We start from the raw sequence: 22,212 nt of genomic DNA, 5'->3' as shown, positions 1-22,212 counted from the left end.
GTTCATGGAGGTCTACAGAGAGTTCCTTGGACTTCATAACTTGCTTTTTGTTCTGGCATGCAGTGTGAATTGTGGAACTTTATAAACACAGGTATGCACCTTTCTAAATGATGCCCAATCAATTCACTTTCCAACATGTGGATTCCAGTCAAATTGTAGACATATCTCAAGGAGAACTGAAGCATACAGAATGCACCTGACCATAATTTGCAGTGCCACAGTAAAAGGTCTGATACTTGCAAGAATGAGAGATATCAGTTTTTGATTTTTAATACATTTAAAAATGTTTCTAAAAAGAATGTCATTATGGGTTATTGATTGGAGTGTAGATTGATGGGCAGGAACTGTACCTTTATACGTTTAAAATTAAATATACAACACAATTAAGTGTGCAGAAAGTGAAAGGGAATATATATATATATATATATATATATATATATATATATATATATATATATATATATATATATATATATATATATATATATATATATATACAGTGGAACCTCTAGATACGAGTTTAATTCGTTCCAGAACTGAGCTTGTATAGCGAATTTCTCGTATCTAGAACAAACTTCCCCATTGAAAATAATGGAAATCCAGTTAATCCGTTCTGCACCCCCAATATATTAACATAAAAATCAATTTTCCTAACAAATAACACTGATAAATTATATATACTGTAGTCTACCTTTAATAAATAACACTGGTAAATAATATAACTGATTATTAAAAGAATCAAAACAGGTGTCCAAAGTGCAGTAGAGCATTCAATAAATCTTTAAATAAATAATCCTTAAAACAGTTGTGAAGTGGAGGTTTAAAATACACAAGAATAACAATCCTTTAACACGAGGTTAAAACGTCAAAAGGATGCCGTCTTTAAAAAACAGATGACAATCGCCGGTGCTTCTTCTCTGTTAGCGTCTCACCTGCGGGCTCTGCAACAGGCGAGACACTCTTAATGCAGCTGACCTTCTCTACACCGTCCTGCTTCAGCTGTTTGGCTCGCCTGCACTCGCCCGCCCGCCCGCCTGCCTGCCCGCCTGCCCGCCCGCCTGTCTCTCTCTCTCTCTCTCTCTCTCTCTCTCTCTTTTCTTTTACTTTTTCTCCCCCTTAACCGGCTCGCGCTTCTCTATATATGCGGGGAGGACATGGCAGCTGCAGCCCATCAGCCACAGGAACAATCATGGATGTGGGCAGTTTCCCACCTGTGCACTTAAGTGAGAAACACAGACACCGCAGATCGCGGCTCGCAACTGCTACCACGCCCCCTTGCTAAGCCGCGAGCTATACCCACAGCCTGGCTCGTGGCTCGTTACGCGAGCCAATGCTCGTATTTAGATCTGAATTTTTCGCTCATACTTTCCTCGTATTTTGAATTTCTCGTATACAGAGGTGATCGTATCTCGAGGTTCCACTGTATATATATATATATATATATATATATATATATATACGAGTGGAAGTCAAAAAGTAAAGGGATTTTTTTAATTTCTCTTTTCAGAGTTTGGTAACACTGCTCGTATCCAGCGCTGAATGAGTGTAGTCGCCAACACTTCTATACAACGTGTAGCTCTTATACCTGCGTTATTCGTTGGAGTGTAGCAGACCGTTAAACATGACAGCTCCATTGTCGATCTGCACCAAGGAGGAAATGAGGGCAGTGATTCGCTTTTTGTTTGCGGAAGGTGTTAAACCTGCGGACATTATTCGTCGAATGCAAGCACAGTATGGTGACAACTGTTTATCGCGAAGCAAGATCTACGAATGGAGAATGGATACAGTCCAGACCTGGCTCCAAGAGATTTTCATATGTTTGGACCATTAAAGGAAGCGCTAAAGGGAAGAAGATTTGCAAGTGATGAAGAAGTCATTGATGTGGTGCATTCCGACGGAATCAAAAAACTTGTGAAACGTTGGGAAAAGTGCATTGAAGTCCAGGGAGGTTATGTAGAAAAATAAGGTATGTTTCACATTTCTATCATTAGAATAAATGCCCCTTTTCTCAAATGTCCCTTTACTTTTTGACTTCCCCTCATGTATATATATATATATATATATATATATATATATATATATATATATATATATATATATATATATATTGTCACACACGTGTGTCTAGGAAGACATTGTATGGACCAAGTAAAGGTAATTCCACACCAGGCCAGGGGGTGGTGGGGTGCACTAAACTTTCTCCTGTTATCTCTGCAGACCAGCCGCGGGAAAACCTGTCTGATTTAGAACAGAAGACATCACTTCCGGTTCCGGTACCCAGAAAAATATCACTTCCGGTGCAGGTGCCTAGAAAATGATCACTTCCGGCATCTACTTTGAATAATGAAGAACATCACTTCCGGTTCCCTTACATCACTTCCTGTCCTATCCCTTAAAACCACCATTTTGACAAACCATCATCAGTTCTGTTTTGGACTCGGTAAAGAGAACATCTCTATATTTAAAAGACTCTTTTGCAGCTAGGAATAATATACGGGTGGCTGCCCCAAACCTTTTTAAGTGTGTTGAGTCAATTAATTTTACAATATATATATATTTTTCCATATTCTAGTTTTCCATATGGCACATTCAGTTAATGTAGGCTAACTTAATGTTCCAGTTTACTCGTAGAACAGTTAGTAGACGCTTGGGGAGAATGTGACATGATGACAGTAACAACTTGACAAAATAAGCCCTGGTGCCTGGAATTTGGGACAGCAGTGCTGACTACTGTGCCACCATGCTAGATAAGTTATAAAAAGACTGGCTGCATACTTAAAATAGGAAGAAATCTAGGTATGTTATTTCTAAAGTGAAAATGATAAAATGATTTTAGATCCACAAAGTTTTAGCTCTTGAGGTTTCATCATATTTAATATATCTTTGACTCTAACAATTTAAAAATATTCCGTAATGTGATCTATCATAAAAGGAGATATGCATAGCTAACCAGAAGTTATAATACAGTAATCGAAGCATTGCTAAAAATAGAGAGCACTCTGATTTCAAATCCAACTTTATTTAATATAAAGTAAATCAATTGGAGGCTATTCTTTCCACGTCTTTAGGATTTCCTCTGATAGTCTAGTTTTACGCCCCAAAGACATACAGATTTGATTTATTAATAATTGTAAATATAAACTGAATCTTTGAGCATGAGTCAGCTCTGCCAAAGACTGGTGTCTTCTTGGACAGAGAATTATTTCTTGCCTTGTGCCCATTGGTACCACCGTTAGCCATGTAAAAAAGTAGAACAAGTAAACTCAACACAGAGGGAACCCCTATGGGTTGGTGTAACATACAGAAGAATGAAAGGCAATTCATTCATCTGTGAAGAACTTCACAGGTTATTTTAACGAGGACATGTGCCATCAAGCAGGTAAATACATTCAGGTCTCGTTCGGCTAAAAATAGATTAAAAGTGACTAAAAAAGTACATAGTTTGAATCATTTACACGTTTGAGACTTACAGCGTTATTATGGTAAAAATCACTTTGTCTCATGTTCGAACACACAGACATTTACCAAAAATAAACACTTTTGTTCAGTTCTGATGACAAAAAGACGAAAAGTGGTGATAGAGAATTATAAGTCACTATAGTCACTTTTTTATTGTCTGTCCCATCCTTAGTTATAATCTAAAATGACAATTGTGTTCGCTTTTATTCTCGCGCCAAGGTTATCCTACGGTACTGGGAAAATCGAATTTTACAAAGTTACGTGTAAATAAAAAAACGAAGGTGTACTTAAACATGGTGGTTCAAATAAACATTAACAATAGAAAGCAAACAACGGCGTGATATTCAAGAGGTGAAAACTGAGGAACTGAAAATGAACTATTCTTGCATTTCTAAAACAAAACACAAGTATAAATCAATATAAGTGAACATCGTTTCGAAGTAATATGGTACACTGATAAAAGCACCGCGCAAGTGCAATCGAACATGCTCGTTCATGTTTGGAGCTCCTCACCCAATTATAACAGCTATTTCCACGGTACCGCCTATCCGTCGGTAACTATCCTATCGTTTAACAGAATTCTGGTTGTCACTTTTGACTGACATCAGCTATTGCGAATTAGAAGGTACTGTGGGCGATACCCGGAGGCGTATAAATGAGAGTTTTAACGGTTGCACGAGAAGAAAGTGTGTCGAGAGAAAAAAGGGATTCATAAGTCTAGTGGCCTTCTTTTAAAAGAAGCATATCATACTGTGTTTTGTTAAGGTAAGGTTTTGTTACTTGCTACGGCATATTATGAGCCTTTAAAGGTTGTCAAAAAAGCCGCATATATTACAACATTTCTGAAGAATTGGTTATCTTGGTTGCGCGGTTTTATCAGACTACAGTAAATCTAAATTATAGAGTTAATATTGTCGTTTGCTCTTCGGTATGCTGGAACGAGTGACTAACCATTATTAGCAGTATGTTATTGATTTAGACGATCCGTCTTAATGGAATGACTAGGAAAGACGGAGGTTTCTGGTTATTCATACGTTTCGTAGGTGTCGCATCTCTGTAGAGACACGATTATTTCTGGAGGGTATCTGGTAGAGTTAACATCCTAGTTAAAACTGAAAATGTACTGCTTAAATCACAGCACAAATATATTTGAATTTTTCGCTGTAGTATTGTAGCCTGCATTTTGGAGTTTGTTTACTTATCAAACCGATACTCTGCGAACTTTTTTTTTTTTTATTCATCAAAACCTTTACGTTTTGAATTCTTTACCTGAACTTTACTAAACTTGGGACCTTCACTAGTTTTAAAAGCAACTTTAAGATGTCTGTTTTAAATTGTTTCCCGTTTTTATGGACTGTAACAAAAAATGTATTGTTACATAATGGTCCTAGTGTACATTTAGTGTAAAATGTGTCCTACGTAGGATTGGTAGGAAAACAACCATTTTTTTATATGCCATCATATACATTGAATTCACTCAGAAAGGCAATTACTGTAAAACAGTTTTGATTTTGCTCTCAATAACAAAGGTGCAAAATGCAGATTTTAATTATTTGTGCAGTAAATGCTAGAAACCGAAATCTTTACCTCTGTAACTAGATATAGGGACTGTTGAATTATGCCATTCTCCAGACTCCAGCTGAATGTGTCACCTGTTCCTGTTCAATGATTTTAAATTTCCCTTCAGCGTTTCCTTCATATTGAGTGAACTTTGTCAGTAGTTGGCATGTTCATTGAGAAGGGCAGGTGTCTAAAAAAGCTCATAGATATTTATGAGCTTTCCCTGTACGTTCCCTGTTGTATTACATAATACTGTTTGATAAAAATAACATCTGTGCTTCTGATGGAGACATGCCGGCTGTGATGTGTTGAGTACTGTATATAAGTATTTTTTATTTTTGTATTATGTATATTGTATCCTCACGCAATCACTCGCCTGAAGCTAGACCTTCATCATGTGTGCTTCTCCTTAATTTAAGCAATAGAAGTTATAAGTGCACCAATAATGAGTGCAACTATGCAAGATCTTGCTTGATTTCAGTCTACCTATTAATTCCCTATGATGTTTAGCTGTTGTTTTGTCATTTATTTTCAGTACACGTAACCCTTACTAAAACATTCATAAGCAAACCCAGTTTTTCCAGTTCATGGTTGTGAGGAGAACCTGGGCCTATCCTAGTAGCATCAAGTACAGTGCATCCGGAAAGTATTCACAGCACATCACTTTTTCCACATTTTGTTATGTTGCAGCCTTATTCCAAAATGGATTAAATTCATTTTTTTCCTCAGAATTCTACACACAACACCCCATAATGACAACGTGAAAAAAATTTACTTGAGATTTTTCAAATTTATTAAAAATAAAAAAATTGAAAGCACATGTACATGAGTATTCACAGCCTTTGCCATGAAGCTCAAAATTGAGCTCGGGTGCATCCTGTTTCCTCTGATCATCCTTGAGATGTCTCTGCAGCTTAATTGGAGTCCACCTGTGGTAAATTCAATTAACTGGACATGATTTGGAAAGGCACACACCTGTCTATATAAGGTCCCACAGTTGACAGTTCATGTCAGAGCACAAACCAAGCATGAAGTCAAAGGAATATCTGTAGACCTCAGAGACAGGATTGTCTTGAAGCACAAATCTGGGGAAGGTTACAGAAAAAATTTCTGCTGCTTTGAAGGTCCCAATGAGCACAGTGGCCTCCATCATCCATAAGTGAAAGAAGTTCGAAACCACCAGGACTCTTCCTAGAGCTGGCCGGCCATCTAAACTGAGCGATCAGGGGAGAAGGGCCTTAGTCAGGGAGGTGACCAAGAACCCGATGGTCACTCTTGTCAGAGTTCCAGAGGTCCTCTGTGGAGAGAGGAGAACCTTCCAGAAGGACAACCATCTCTGCAGCAATCCACCAATCAGGCCTGTATGGTAGAGTGGCCAGACGGAAGACACTCCTTAGTAAAAGGCACATGGCAGCCTGCCTGGAGTTTGCCAAAAGGCACCTGAAGGACTCTCAGACAATGAAAAACAAAATTCTCTGGTCTGATGAGACAAAGATTGAACTCTTTGGTGTGAATGCCAGGCGTCACGTTTGGAGGAAACCAGGCACCGCTCCTCACCACGCCAATACCATCCCTACAATGAAGCATGGTTGTGGCAGTATCATGCTGTGGGGATGTTTTTCAGTGGCAGGAACTGGGAGACTAGTCAGGATAAAGATGACTGCAGCAATGTACAGAGACATTCTGGATGAAAACCTGCTCCAGAGTGCTCTTGACCTCAGACTGGGGCGACGGTTCATCTTTCAGCAGGACAATGACCCTAAGCACACAGCCAAGATATCAAAGGAGTGGCTTCAGGACAACTGTGTGAATGTCCTCGAGTGGCCCAGCCGGAGCCCAGACTTGAATCCGATTGAACATCTCTGGAGAGATCTTAAAATGGCTGTGCACCGACGCTTCCCATCCAACCTGATGGAGCTTGAGAGGTGCTGCAAAGAGGAATGGGTGAAACTGGCCAAGGATAGGTGTGCCAAGCTTGTGGCATCATATTCAAAAAGACTTGAGGCTGTAATTGCTGCCAAAGGTGCATCGACAAAGTATTGAGCAAAGGCTGTGAATACTTGTGATTTCTCAGTTTCTTTTTTAGTAAATTTACAAAAACCTCAAACTTTTTTCACATTGTCATTATGGGGAGTTATGTGTAGAATTCTGAGGAAAAAAATAAATTTAATCCATTTTGGAATAAGGCTGTAACACAACAAAATGTGGAAAAAGTGATGCGCTGTGAATACTTTCCGGATGCACTGTATAAGAACGGAGACATCCCTGTACAATGTACCGGTCCAGTGCATGGTACACTAATGCAAAAACGTGTTTCCTCATGGGGGCACATTTTTGAGTTACTGTTTTACGTTATATATGTCTTTTAGATACATGTTTATAGTTAGAGGAAAAATTTCATATGTAAGTAGAGATGCCTGCAAACATCACAGACAATGCACATTTTCTTTCTCATAACTGGTTACAGTTCTCATCATATGTTGAATAATTTTAAGAGAAAGTAGGACAGTGCCGTTGTTGCTGGCCTTCCCCCTAAATTGCATACTGATTTAATTGCTGTACTCCTGTCTTGCTGTGCATTTTTTTCAATAGGGAAAGGATCTGGCATTTGTTAAGGTATTGGGGGGGAGTTGGAAATGCCTGGTAGTTTGAGTTTAATGAGCTGTTTGTAGTTATGTGAAAAGGATTAACACCAAGCTTCTATTGTTTGCAGATGGGGTGTTTCTGATAAGGATTCAAAAGATAGTATCTATGCTTTCCAAAAGGCAGAGTTACGGTTGGCGTATGTTTGTGTTTATTTTAAAGCCAGCACTCAGTACTTGAGTGTACATTTGAAACATTTTGTACTTGACCAGAGAAGTGTTTAAGTGTTATTTTAGTCTTGTTTACATTTTGTTGAAAAAGGTTAATGTGCAGTATACCCCCCCCCCCCCCTTAGTGTAACTAGATATGTAAGTATATAGTTTTAATTTTTTTAAGGTGGGAAGCATTTTGATTTGAGAGAGAAATTTCATTTTGGTGTTATTAAGCTTTACAAAGAGATGGACTATTCTGTTTGTTGCTAAGGAACTGATTTGTTGTTAGATCTTTTCAACTATGCCTGAACATTTTCCATGTGATGGTAGGGACAGTTAAGCCTGCCGACAGGTGATGAGCTTGTTACAGATGTTCAGTCCTCTTGCATCACTGATGGATATTTTACATTGTGCGCAAGGAATGAACTTTACATATATTATGACACTGTGTATTAGTTCATCCATGTATAGCCATAACCATTTTTACATTGGAAGCAGACTTGTGCATACCTGATTTGGGTAGATGTAAGCAGATGTTTTGCAATACTAAGCTTTCAGATTAAACGGGTAAATTAATCTGTGGGTGACTAGTAATTGTATCTTTCAACATAATATACTGGTATTTTAGTAATGTTTCCTGCCTCTGTCACTGGTTATATTGGATCAAGAATTGCAACATCAAGATCAGAAATGGGGGGGGGGGGGGGGGGGAGAGAAACCGTTAAAAGGCATTTATATCATGTATTATAGATTACAGATTTGGCTCTTTCTCAGTAATTGCATGATTATTTGCCAAAGGCAGTCCATAAGCACAACAGAAGTATACCATTTTGGAGAATGTAATGTTAAGCTTTGCAGTGCTTTAATATTTACAGACATCATATCCAAGGCTAATTTATCGGTTAGAGAGGGACCCCATCTCTTAAGTATTTGCATTGGAAGCAAGGTTGATTCACTTTTTTCTAGTACACTGAAATGTAGATCATGTATAGTTGCCCTGCGGTGGGCTGGCGCCCTGCCCGGGGTTTGTTTCCTGCCTTGCGCCCTGTGTAGATAGATACTTTATTAATCCCAAAGGGGAAATTCACATACTCCAGCAGCAGCATACTGATACAAAAAACAATATTAAGTTAAAGATTGATAACAATGCAGGTAAAAACGGTCAATAACTTTGTATAATGTTAACGTTTACCCCCCGGGTGGAATTGAAGAGTCGCATAGTTTGGGGGAGGAACGATCTTCTCAGTCTGTCAGTGGAGCAGGACAGTGACAGCAGTCTGTCGCTGAAGCTGCTCTTCTGTCTGGAGATGGCACTGTTTAGTGGATGCAGTGGATTCTCCATGATTGACAGGAGCCTGCTGAGCGCCCGTCGCTCTGCCACAGATGTCAAGCTGTCCAGCTCCATGCCAACAATAGAGCCTGCCTTCCTCACCAGTTTCTCCAGGTGTGAGGCGTCCTTCTTAATGCTGCCTTCCCGGCACACCACCGCGTAGAAGAGGGCTCTCACCACAACCGTCTGATAGAACATCTGCAGCATCTTATTGCAGATGTTGAAGGACGCCAGCCTTCTAAGAAAGTATAACCGGCTCTGTCCTTTCTTACACAGAGCATCAGTATTGGCAGTCCAGTCTAATTTATCATCCAGCTGCACTCCCAGGTATTTATAGGTCTGCACCATCTGCACACGGTCACCTTTGATGATCATGGGGTCCATGAGGGGTCTGGGCCTCCTAAAATCCACCACCAGCTCCTTGGTTTTGCTGGTGTTCAGGTGTAGGTGGTTTGAGTCGCACCATTTAACAAAGTCCTTGATTAGGTTCCTATACTCCTCCTCCTGCCCACTCGTGATGCAGCCCATGATAGCAGTGTCGTCAGCGAACTTTTGCACATGGCAGGACTCCGAGTTGTATTGGAAGTCCGATGTATATAGGCTGAACAGGACCAGAGAAAGTACAGTCCCCTGTGGTGCTCCTGTGTTGCTGACCACAATGTCAGACATGCAGTTCCCAAGACGCACATACTGAGGTCTGTCTTGAAGATCATCCACGATCCATGCCACCAGGTATGAATCTACTCCCATCTCTGTCATCTTGTCCCTAAGGAGCAGAGGTTGGATGGTGTTGAAGGCGCTAGAGAAGTCTAGAAACGTAATTCTTACAGCACCACTGCCTCTGTCCAAGTGGGAGAGGGATCGGTGTAGCATATAGATGATGGCATCCTCCGCTCCCACCTTCTCCTGGTATGCGAACTGCAGAGGGTCGAGGGCGTGGTGGACCTGTGGCCTCAGATGGTGAAGCAGCAGCCGCTTCATGGTCTTCATCACATGTGATGTCAGAGCAACAGGCCGGAAGTCATTCAGCTCACTAGGACGTGATACCTTTGGGACTGGGGTGATGCAAGATGTTTTCCAAAACCTCGGGAATCTTCCCTGTTCCAGGCTCAGGTTGAAGATGCGCTGTAGAGGACCCCCCAGCTCCGATGCACGGACCTTCAGCAGTCGTGGCAATACTCAATCTGGACCCGCTGCTTTGCTGGCATGAAGTCTCCTCAGCTCTCTGCTCACCTGCGCTGTTGTAATTGTGGGTGGGGATGTCTCTCCTATGCTGGTATCAGTAGAAGGATGTGTGGAGGGTGCAGTACTCCGAGGTGAGAGTGGGTTAGGGTGGTCAAACCTGTTAAAGAAGATGTTCATTTGGTTTGCTCTCTTCACGTCTCTCTCAATGGTGGCACCTCGCTTCGAGCTGCAGCCAGTGATGATCTTCATCCCATCCCACACTTCCTTCATGCTGTTATTCTGCAACTTCTGCTCCAGCTTTCTCCTGTACTGCTCCTTCGCCGCCCTGAGCTGGACTCGGAGTTCCTTCTGCACGCGCTTGAGCTCATGCTGATCACCGCCTTTAAAAGCCATTTTCTTCTGGTTCAAAAGGCCCTTGATGTCACTTGTAATCCATGGCTTGTTGTTAGCATAGCAACGTACAGTTCTTACTGGAACTACAATGTCCATACAGAAGTTGATGTAGTCAGTAGTGCAGTCAACAACCTCCTCAATGTTCTCACTATGTGATCCCTGCAGGATATCCCAGTCTGTAGTTTCAAAGCATTCTCTCAGAGCCTTCTCTGCTTCAAGGGACCACTTCCTGAATGAGCATGTGGTTGTAGGTAGGACCCTCATTCTTGGTTTGTAGTGAGGCTGAAGCAGAACCAGGTTATAATGTGCTTTCCCAAGCGCAGGCAGTGGGGTGGCGCTGTATGCGTCTTTAACGTTTGCATACAGTAAATTAATAGTCTTATTTCCCCGGGTGTTACAGTCCACATACTGGGAGAAGGCAGGTAATGTTTTGTCCATCGTCACATGGTTAAAGTCTCCAGCGATTAGCACAGGTGCCTCAGGGTGCTCGGTTTCTAACTTAGCAACAGCAGAATGGATGATGTCACTCGCTGTCTCCATGTTTGCCCGAGGAGGGATGTACACAATAACAACAATGACGTGTCCAAACTCACTGGGCAAGTAGTAGGGACGCAGACTTACGGCCAACAGTTCGATGTCCCTGCAGCAAGTGGAGATTGACGTTAAAATGTCCAGAGTTACACCACCGTGTATTAACCTAGAGAGCGAGTCCTCCTCCTTTGTGCTTCCCGCAGGTACTTGCATCTCTGTCCGCTCTAACCGTGCTAAACCCGGGTAGCTCCATGTTAGCATCTGGGAATGGTGGTAGTTAGCCACGTTTCGCAAAAGCACAACAAACTGCATTCTCTGTAGGTTCTGACATTTTTCACCAGCGCAGCCAGTTTGTCGATCTTATTTGAGATTGAGTTTACATTTCCCATGATCACAGAAGGCACCGAAGGCTTAAAAACGCCACTTTCTCGCAAGCCGCTTCATTTTTAGCTTAGTGCTGGCTCTGCTGCCACGATACCGCCTTCTTACCTCATCGGGTACATAGGGAACCACACCGGCACTGGCATTTGTTCTCAGCGCTCGAAGTTGAGTACTTGAATAGAAGAGTCTCGGCGTGTAAAAATCCATGCCTATGTTGTAAAAGTGTGTCCAGGGAACGAATCCACATAAAATAGTGATAGGAGTGATCAATAAAAAAAGAGGAAAAATAAAAGTAGAAAAATTAAGTTGTACACGGAGCTGCTGAAAAGGCTGCCACTCTCGGCAGCGCCTGAGTCAATTGATGATGTGTGTTGGCTGGGATTGGCTCCAGAAGACCCCCGTGACCCTGTAATTAGGATATAGCGGGTTGGATAATGGATGGATGTATACAGTAGTTGTCTGCTGTGAGTGAGTGCTCTTAAATGACCTGGCATTTCATCCAGGGCTTATCCTTTATTGTGTTACTGCATTTAGTAGTGGTCAGTCCTTTTTTACATTTAATTTTGGATCTTGCTGCAAGTCCAAATGCCAGGCAATGTGCATGCAAATTTTAAAGGAATATTCAACCCAAAAATATTTGTTCCATGCATTTTCAGTAATGGTTGAGGTATTGTGATCTTGTTTTTATGGTGTACAGAGTACCTATACAAATTGAGCCTCAGTGGGGATGAAAGCTGAAGAAACAGCAAATATTTGTGTTTATATAGAAAAATTTCCATTTGCTAGTGTTGCATAATCCATATATCTAATCTTGTTTGTATGATCACCAGGTAGCAAACACATGTGTTTTTATCTAAAATATTGTTAAATAAACCTTTCAGAAAATCCTCTTGAACAGTTTGGGAGCATGCTCATTTCAAAATGTCCATCTTGCTTGAAGATCTGGCTCCCTACTCACATATTGGTCAGTACTCTAGCCCAATTACAGCTCATTCACTGTGCATCTTTTCCTGTAATGTTCTCTCTTTAGTCTTGAGTAGCGGAGACTGCATGGGGACCTAATCCAGGTATTTAAAAATCCCCAGTGGCATTGATAAAGTAGATCCAGCAACATTCTTTCAGCTTAAGGGTGAATCACATACTCTGACATCAGTGTAAATTAAGGGGAAGTGCATTTAAAAGTGAAACCAGAATGCACTTTTTTACGTTGAGTTGTGGGACTCTGGAATAAGCCACTGAAACATGTAGTTGAAGCAGAAACTGTGACAGCCTTTAAGAAGAATCTGGGTGAGATATTGGGACATATTGGCCATTAGCTAAACAGTTGGGCTTAATGGACTGAATGGTCTTCTCTCGTTTGTCCAATTTCTTATGTTCTAACCGCCAGCATAGTCTGGTTAGAGAGAGGAGTACAATTGGAGATTAAAAGTACAAAGAGCGTGTGAAAACATTATTTGTTGGAAAGAGTACTATGTATTCAATGTTGTGGAGTCAGTACACAACCTTCAATTCTGACTCTTCAGTTTGTAATTAAAACTCATGTATTTATGAAGTTAATTGAAAGCATACACCGCACTTCATCATAGCCGGTGTGAATCATCGGGCTACTTTTTAGCATTCTTAACCTGTTAAAGTTCTGGTTAAAAGGCTATAGCAATGGTATTGCGGCTTACAAACGCTGAATAACATTAAACAAGACTAAACTTACAAAATAAAAAAATAAACTTTTTTTTTTTATCCAAATTCTAGAAGAGAAATAGTTTTAATCGGTGTGTCATATTGAAAATTAACACATTACAGTTTACATTTTTATCTACTCTAACCTGACTCCGCAGCCCCGAATATATTGGCACATATTTAAAATGCTTCAATGAGCAAGTCAATTCAGAGCTGCAGTTTTTTTAAATTAACATTGAAAACCCAGAAATACGGCTTTATGGATTATTGACCAACAAATGGGGTGGGGTATGCTCGATTCATAAGCTTAAATATGGAGTGAGCAAAAATTTATCCTATGCATGTATTCCAGTGGGTAATTTTTTTTCAATTAATGTAAAAACATTTACAACCTCAAAGCCTTCTTCACAAATTTTTAGTTAACCTTGTAACAATATATTTTTGTAGGGCTTTCTTCCTAAGCATGGAGTGGAAAACTCCATTCATTTCTGAAAAGTTCCACGTTCGTTTTGGAAGGCACCCAAGCCCAGCTGACAGTGGGGACACAGGATTGGGTACAACACTGTCGGACAGTGCTGAAGGTAATAAATCCTACAGATCGGATAACAAAGACCACTTAACTGTCTCTTACTGCTTTCTCTTCTTCCTTGCATAATTTATACATTTGACTGGTATAGCTTTTAACATATTGCTAATGTTTTAAGTTGCACGAACCCACTTTGGAAGTTGGCATACAAATTTCTAGTGGAACAAGAACTTTTGAATTATCAAATTAACTCATTACATCCAGGTACACAGATAAAGCCCTTTCACATGGTTACAGACTGACAAACTTTTACTTCTGAATAAATGAGTAGTGTAACAGAAGGAATCGGTATAATATGATTGCAGTGCAACAGTGTTCCATCTCATGGATGAAGAGGGCTATTAGATGTTCAGGATCTGTTTGACAAATGATTGCATATAGAAGTCTAATACTACTGTATAAGATCAATAATAGCACCAGAGAGTGACAAGATGTTGCACATTGATAAGTACATGTAAAGTCAAATTCTTCTTTCTTGCATGTGAGAACAATGATTCACTGGAAACTTGATTCAAAATAAATGATCCTTTCTTTGTTGTATCTTTGCTTCTTTGTATCTTTCTTTGAACAATTTTATCTCCTTGCCTCAGTCACTTTCTTTACTTTTTATGCTTGTCGAGAACTGAATGCACTTGCAGTAAGTTTGATGTGCCGTACACCTTTTAAAACTATTACAACCTAGACTATGCAGTGTAACTAGAGAGGGGGATCTATTAATATCGTTAACCTTTCTACACTAGTTGCTGTGGAGCTTGTTATTTCACGGCTCAATATATTGAATAAAGCAAGTCCTCTCTAATAGAGGTTTTATTTGCAAAGGACTGTGTGGCATCTGATGAGGTATACCAGTCATTTGTTTGAGGTACTTAATGTACTAGGTGTTTAACTTACTTAGATTATATGTATTTTTAATATTCTGAATGAAATTAAGATAAAATAGAGTAGTGTGTGGGTTTTTTTTTTTCTCCTTCAAAATTGCATATCCACTAAATGATTTGTATATTTTTATTAGGTAGTACTTTATTTGCCCCAAAGGGGGAATTTGACAGTCCAATTATAATTGCCACTCTAAGTTTACATTTCATTATAAAGTTTTTGAAATGTGTGTGGCATTTTCCCTTTTCTTGTAACTCCAGTGAATAAAATCATGACTCTGAATTAAAAGGGTTAAGCACTGGCGGGTACACAAATAGAATCTGCATGTGCAGTATTGGCAGTTTGATTAATTTTAAAGGGAATTTGTCATGGATGCTAAAATATTGCTAATTTTATGTAAATGAACATTCTTAAGGTAAAGCCCATCTTGATCTTTTTTAAGGCTGTGTTTTTGCTTTTGAAACTATGCATTTTTACCATATTATAAGCATACATTATTCCACCCCATAATGATTTCTAAATTGATAGTCACAATAAGGATAATTGGCCAGTGTTTGACAGAGTTTAAAGGTAACTTTTTTTTTTTTTTTTTTTTTTGTTATTGATGTTACGAGTATTTAAAATCTTGCAAGAGCCCTTTCACTTCTGACACTTTGGTAGCTATTTTAGTGTTAAATATTTCTCTGTAGTCGGGTGCTGCGGAGGTGATTTACAGCCTACCAATAGCTTTATCCGTCTGCAAACTGCTTGTTCTTGTAAATGTACAAGTAACTTGAGGCTTTTGACTATATTTAACTCTGTTGTAATGCAGTAGGTTATGGAAATTATAATTCACAATTACGTAATTGACAATGTTAAATAATGCAGTAATGCAATAATGGTCTGAAGGCAGTATTTAAGTCACTATTTTACTAATTTTAAGGTTTAGTCCACTTTGAACATGAAATTGCTTTAAGTCTTGACTGCAGTAGAAATAAAGCCACTTAAGGTTTTGAAGAATAAGAATAGCAGCGCATAATGCCCTTAAACCAGTGGTTTACAAGCTTGGACCTGGGAAGCAAATGTGACTGTAGATTATTGTTACAACCAGATTCACAATCCTAGATTGATCCAATTTAATTAGCTGGCCTTTTTTATTCTGCATTCAGAAAGGCACAGCAGTCTTTTTTTTTTTTTATATAAACATTTTAGAAATTTCTATTTCTGCTGTAACTTTAATTGCTTAACTATTTTGCTTTTCTAGTTTACCCTTTCTCTGTGTAGTTTGATCCCTTCATTTTATCCTGATAATGACAATTTTAAAAACAAGGAGAGCGGACACCCAGGCAAGTGCTTCAGCATCAGACCCACTAAATAGTAAATAACTGGTTAAATCGGGACACCTGAAAAACAAGAATGAAAATATTGTTAAAAATTAAGTTAATGTGATGTGGGTCCCCCCCCCCCCAACCCGTGTGTTGTTCTGGGATCTTATTCCCAGCCTGCCCAAAAAATAAAAACTTACTTTGCAATAAGCACTGTTTATTTCCCAAAGGATATTGCTTAGTATGATTGTTACTATTGTTCACTTGCATGTTCTGGACATCCTGTGACAAATGACAAGAAGTAAACAAAATTCATAAGTGTACATGTAACCCTGTATGTGCTGAGGGGTAAGCTTAATATGCACAGTACAAGGGAGCCAGTAATCATCACAGCTGCACTGGGTATAAGTCAAGAGGCAACCTGCTGCTGCTGGTAATTTCTGGCTTGCGCCGAGTTGAAGAAAATCGATACCTTGTAATTAAGGTACAATAACTGGGCAAAAGCTGTATACCAATATCATTTGCAAATTTTTTTTTTTTTTTTTTTTTTTTTTTTAACTTTCCATTTTATCTGTACATCCATTTCCAGACCAGGGTTGACCACTGGAGAAACTGTTGTATGGATTTACTAGGCCAGCACTAGAATAAACAAGGATACTGGCTTACTCACGGACATAATTTTTCTGAGTGATATTTGGCAAAATAGTAGTTCTTACTCAAAAATGAGTTAACAGTTGCATAGCTCACTTTCAAGTGCTGCTTTCAAGGACCTTTTGGATAATGGTTTTAAATACAGCATGTGCGCTTTCTTTCCTTTGACTTTTTTTTTTTTTCCCCCTCCCCCTCGACTTTTAGATTTTTCTGCATCCAGTGGAAGTTCCGGATTTCAGCCCATCCGGAACCAAGTCACCATCCCCACAGCTCATGTGATTCCATCTACTGCAGGCATGTCTCCTTCTAGACCGAATATGGTTAGGGAGCCTTTGGCTTTAAAGCAGATGAATTGGGCAACATCAGAGAATCCAGACTTAAAAGCTGGATTCAAGTCTAAAACTGAGATTTCTGTGCCCCAAGTAAGCAGTACTGCTAATGGAATTGTAACTAACTTGCATTCATTACCTGTGGAACTGCCTAATCCTCATACAATGGTACTGACCAGGCTTGATCATTCACTGTTTTCTAATGCTGAATTTCTTAACCCAGATGATAGCCGAAAATTTGACATGCCTGCCATTGAGCCAACATTGAACCAGTCTGCAATGCAGGACACTTTTTATGCCGATCCTAGAATCGAACTTGCCAAACAAGGAGTTGCTGCTGAAATGGGTAAAGAAACCCATTTTTCAGTGGACTCTACATACGAAACACTCTTGGAACGAAAAAACAATACTTCTGGAAATCACTGTGAGTCACAAAATGGAATAAAACCCACCGGCTCTACATCTTCAGGAGTTTTGTTGGGTGGCATAAATGCACAATCTCAAATGTGGTTAAAGGAGCAGATGAGCAGTAAAGGTTTCAATGTTGGGTTACCGCAGCACTCGTGTGGCCTTCTTGCATGGCAGCAAAAACAGGATTTTGACAGCCTCCGTTTGCAGATGGAGCAAATGCAGGTTAGTTATTTTTAACGTTTTATTTTTGTTGACAATTTGTAACAATTTGTTTTCCACTGTTGCAGAAAATTTTGGTCTATACAAAAGCCCAACTTCCTGACACTGTTCTTGCAAGCTGTTTAATTTCACTGGAATGATGCAACAAATGGTAGTAGATAAAATACCAAATTTTTTCCAGTAGTGTTTATAATTTTTATTTAAACCCCTCATAAGCTGGAATTAAACATCAGAAACCTAAGCACATAGCAACAGGTTAAAGCCATAGGCTAAAGGCATAAATCCTATATATGGTGAGCATTTTGATCATTACAACTGTAATGTAAAAAATGAATTTTTAAATGCCCACACCTCCCCATCCAACCATTCAGTTATGACTTTCATAATGTTGCATGAACCTTTTGGAATTTTGCCTATGATTTAATAGTATTAAAGCAGAGTAAACACATTTTAGTTTAAAGTCCTCCATTTCCTTGTCTGAAGCAAGTTAATCCAAACTGTTATCAAGTACTTTGGGCATTAACTGCCCTGGAAAATTGATGGATAAATTTGGTCCATGTAGAGTTGAACTTTTTTCTTAAACCTATACTTTACTAGCACTTAATTTTTAATGTGTTCTTAATTTTCAGCTCCTAAATGGAGGTACTCCTAAATACCCTACAATATATCAGCCAAATTTACCCCAGGACACCAGTAAGTGGGATACATTAATCAAAGCCAATGAAAACCTGTTGAAAGAAAAGGAGATGGTCATTGAGCAGTAAGTTTCTTCCAGCTTCATAGATCTGGTGAATGTTTGGGTTGTAGATGTTTTACATACATAAAGACCACCACTTCTTTATATAGAACTAAGCTTGTTAACCGTCAAAGGCCGGTTATGAACATTTCCATAATGCCTGTTTCGTGGACTCTGCCATTTCAAGATACCTTACACACCCTGTCTGCTTTGAAAATTTTTGTTTTTGAAGGTGACTCTCCGTGTGCCTTTTATGCCCTTACTCCTCCTTGTGTGTCTGACACTTCTTTTAATCATGTCACCAAAGCCAAACTTGTATACAGTAAACCCTCGTTTTATCACGGTTAATCCATTCCAGATTCTACCGCGATAAATGAATTTCCGTGAAGTAGGATTCTTTATTTATAAATCGAATATTTTCGCAGTTAGAGCATAGAAAAACTGTTCACAGCCTTCTAAATACGTTTTTTTTTTTTTTAACATTATTAGAGCCCTCTAGACATGAAATAACACCCTTTAGTCAAAAGTTTAAACTCTGCTCCATGACAAGACAGAGATGACAGTTCCGTCTCACAATTAAAAGAATGCGTGGGAAGCATATCGTATATCATTGAGGAGTTTTATTTAATACATAATACGTGCTGTGGTTGGGTAGCTTCTCAGCCATCTGCCAATAGCGTCCCTTGTATGAAATCAACTGGGCAAACCAACTGAGGAAGCATGTACCATAAATTAAAAGACCCATTGTCTGCAGAAATCCACAAACCAGCAAAAAATCCATGATATATATTTAGATATGCTTACATTTAAAATCCATGATGGAGTGAAGCCGCGAAAGTCGAAGTGCGATATAGCGAGGGATCACTGTAGTAGATGAGAGCAAAACTGCTATTGTACCAAAATTATTATATGCAATTGTTGACTCATTTAACTCCTTGGAATACATGTTGGCACATTCCATGTCGGAATGTAACGGCCTAGTAAGCCATTGGTTGTCTGCCTGTTTTGTATTTTGAATTTACAGAAGGTTGTGAAGCTAACATTAATCTAGTTATGACTCCTTGGAATCAAGGTGCAGCTTTACAAAAAAAAAAAAAACTTCATGTGTGGGTTGTTTTTGTTTTTTTTATATATATAGACAAAAACAACTGATCTTTCAGCTTGAACATAAGATGAGAGAAAGTGAGCTTCGGGTACAGAACACTCTTATTGGTAGAAATTCCTCATATAATGATATCTACTTGTTTCGACTACAGGTAAGTAATGCCAATGGAAATGATGGATCCAATTAGTTACAGCTTAAGAATGGTCTTGCAATTTTTCCTGTAATAAAATTTTGAATGTACTTCTGCCTTTTAGTGGGAGACCAGGGTTCATGTTGCAGGTCCTCCCTACATGGGGTGGGTAGGGGTTGTATGCTCTCTGTTTCTGCATGGGTTTCCTCTTGGTGCTCAAGTTTCCTTCCACAGTCCAAAGATAAGCAGGTTAGGTGGATTGGCAGTGCTAAATTGTGTGTGTGTGTGTGTGTGTGTGTGTGAGTGAACCATGTGATGGGCTGGCACCCTGTCCAGGAACTCTGCTTGCTGGATTAGGCTTCAGCTCCCCACAACCCTGCTCAGGAATAAACAGACATAAATGGTATGGTGTGTGTTTGGAGTAAGTTTCAGGAAATTAAGGAAAGGACTTGAATTTACTTCATTTAGTCCTGCATTGGTTTAGCTTTGAGTGGTAATTTTAAAACTTTAATTCCACACTCCATTTTATGCGCCATTGGTTATTCAAGCAAAATATATACATTTTAATGAGAAAAGCACTTTAAAAACTACAGATGTTTACATTTTCATAAATCTAACCAGGTCAATGGATTCAAGTAAAATACTTCAATACATTATAACAAGAAATGACAGTTGGATTGCTAGAAAGATCATTTTCATATAGGTTTCTGGCTTAGAATCAAACCGTTTTCTCTGTATATCCAATACATTAGGTAATTTTGGTATACAGTACTTGTTGAATTAGTGAATGAAGACAAGAGTTCATCTTAATAGGACCTAAGGGTGAAGTACTGCTTTTAAGTTTGCAGGTTTTTTTTTTTTTTTTTTGTTACACTGCACATTGCTCTATAGACCTTGATTTTTAGCATCACCTTGCTTTCATGATCTTTATTGATCATGGAATTGCCATTAGTCGATTATCTCTCTAGATATGATGAACTAGCCATGCTCTGCCTGGGTAAAAGTGAAACCGGACAGCAAGGAGGGCCCTGCCTGGCTCCCTACTTCTGATGTCATGCTTCTAGTCCCCTTGGCCCACAGCCTCTGTCTCGGATTAGCTTGAATATATCACTCCTGCAAGCGAACTGATTCTTAGTGCAATGAGAGAAGTCGCAAATTCTAGAAGGAAGCCAGATGTAAATCCGTTGAGCAGCTCTCGTTTGCTAGCTAAGCAGATGCAAGATACGCCCCAAGGATGGTATGCCCCCCCCCTCCCCTCAGCAGATCTCTCAAATTTGCAGTAATAAATTGGTACTGCAAGCGAGCTATGATACTTAGCGTGATGAGAGATGTCGCAAAATTGACCAAAATATTCAAGCAAATTACAGGAAAAAAAGTAGTTGTCTCGTAAAAAGAAGACCGACACAGATGTATTATATATATATTTAGTGCTGGGCGGTATACCAGTTCATACCGAAAACCGTTTATATTTTTTTTTATGATATGGATTTTTCTTATACCGCAACACCGGTTTAAATTGCCTAAGCGACGTTCGGAACTTGGCGCAGCGGGAAACTGTTCAAGTGGGGACATTTTTCACTGCTACACCGCTAAACACAGATTTGTTGCACTAGGGCTCTTTTTCACTGCTACACCACCAAATAGTGGGCGGTAGCATAGGTATGCCGCGCGGTGAAAATGGACAGAGAGCCGAAAAAAAGCAGTCACATCTGTCGCCTGGAGATGCTTTAGTTTTAAAAGGTCAGATGTGTAAATACTGTTTCTATACTACTGGATAATACTGCAAGCCAAGTTGTACTTGTTTTATTTGTTTTCAATACAGTGTAATGTACCTGGGTACTGTGTAATAGTGTGACGACATTTTGACTTTATTCTCGACATTTCCACTTGAATCTTGACGCTTATGACGAGAATATATTCTTTATTCTCGTAATTTGTCATTAAAGTAGAACATCGTAAACTAAACTTCATCATAAAATGAATATTTAATTTACTAGATTTTCTCAAACCCCGTCATAAGTTATATAGCACATTAAATGCTTTGTGTTAAGTGATTCATTCAGAGATGGGCGCAACTCTGAATGGATGGCATAATTAAACATGTATAACGAAGATATTTTTAAAGTTCTGAACACTCCGTGGGCTAAGTTTATAACTAGTTTTAATTTCACAAAGACGTTTATCATGTGGTGATTGGTTATGTGGTGAAAGAAAAAGGAAGGATAGGAACTGGGGTTTTGGTAGCCTACGTCTTATAGAGAAGAACATGCATTGAATTCTGTGTTCGTGTCTCCGACCAGCAGATCACAAACCCAACATTTACACAATATTTAAGTTAAACCTATGCGATAGCTATTCATACATCCAGTTTTTTGGAGCCTCGTCACACCTCCCATAAAGTTCTCTACACTGAACATACACCTGGGGACCCCTTACTGCGAGGGAGCAGCACTACCTCCTCACTACCGTGCATGTGTAATACCTGCTTTAATGCATTTCATCATGAAAATATCATCAAGTATTTATCTTAGCATTCTAAATTTTCAGAAAGCAG

The 22,212-nt window shown here is 39.3% G+C and overlaps 1 protein-coding gene across 2 annotated transcripts in view; it reads left to right on the top strand.

Moving 5' to 3' along the window:
* The first annotated feature begins 4,110 nt into the window (after window positions 1-4,110).
* The window catches only part of cep85 (centrosomal protein 85), a 58,827-nt gene continuing 40,725 nt past the window's right edge, over window positions 4,111-22,212 (top strand). The window contains exons 1-5 of one of the 2 annotated variants that reach the window (XM_028818802.2): window positions 4,121-4,224; window positions 13,759-13,892; window positions 16,933-17,690; window positions 18,317-18,447; window positions 19,562-19,679. In XM_028818802.2, coding sequence (XP_028674635.1) covers window positions 13,775-13,892; window positions 16,933-17,690; window positions 18,317-18,447; window positions 19,562-19,679 — 1,125 coding nt within the window. In that variant the 5' untranslated portion in view covers window positions 4,121-4,224; window positions 13,759-13,774. Of the gene's footprint in view, window positions 4,225-13,758; window positions 13,893-16,932; window positions 17,691-18,316; window positions 18,448-19,561; window positions 19,680-22,212 lie in introns of both variants that reach the window. The other variant, XM_051918998.1, reaches the window with a different exon arrangement.

Source organism: Erpetoichthys calabaricus, chromosome 14 (assembly GCF_900747795.2).
Source record: "Erpetoichthys calabaricus chromosome 14, fErpCal1.3, whole genome shotgun sequence".
Taxonomy (NCBI): Eukaryota; Metazoa; Chordata; class Cladistia; order Polypteriformes; family Polypteridae; genus Erpetoichthys; species Erpetoichthys calabaricus.
Note: the sequence above shows the minus strand (reverse complement) of the source record. Positions and strands in the feature narration are given on the sequence as shown.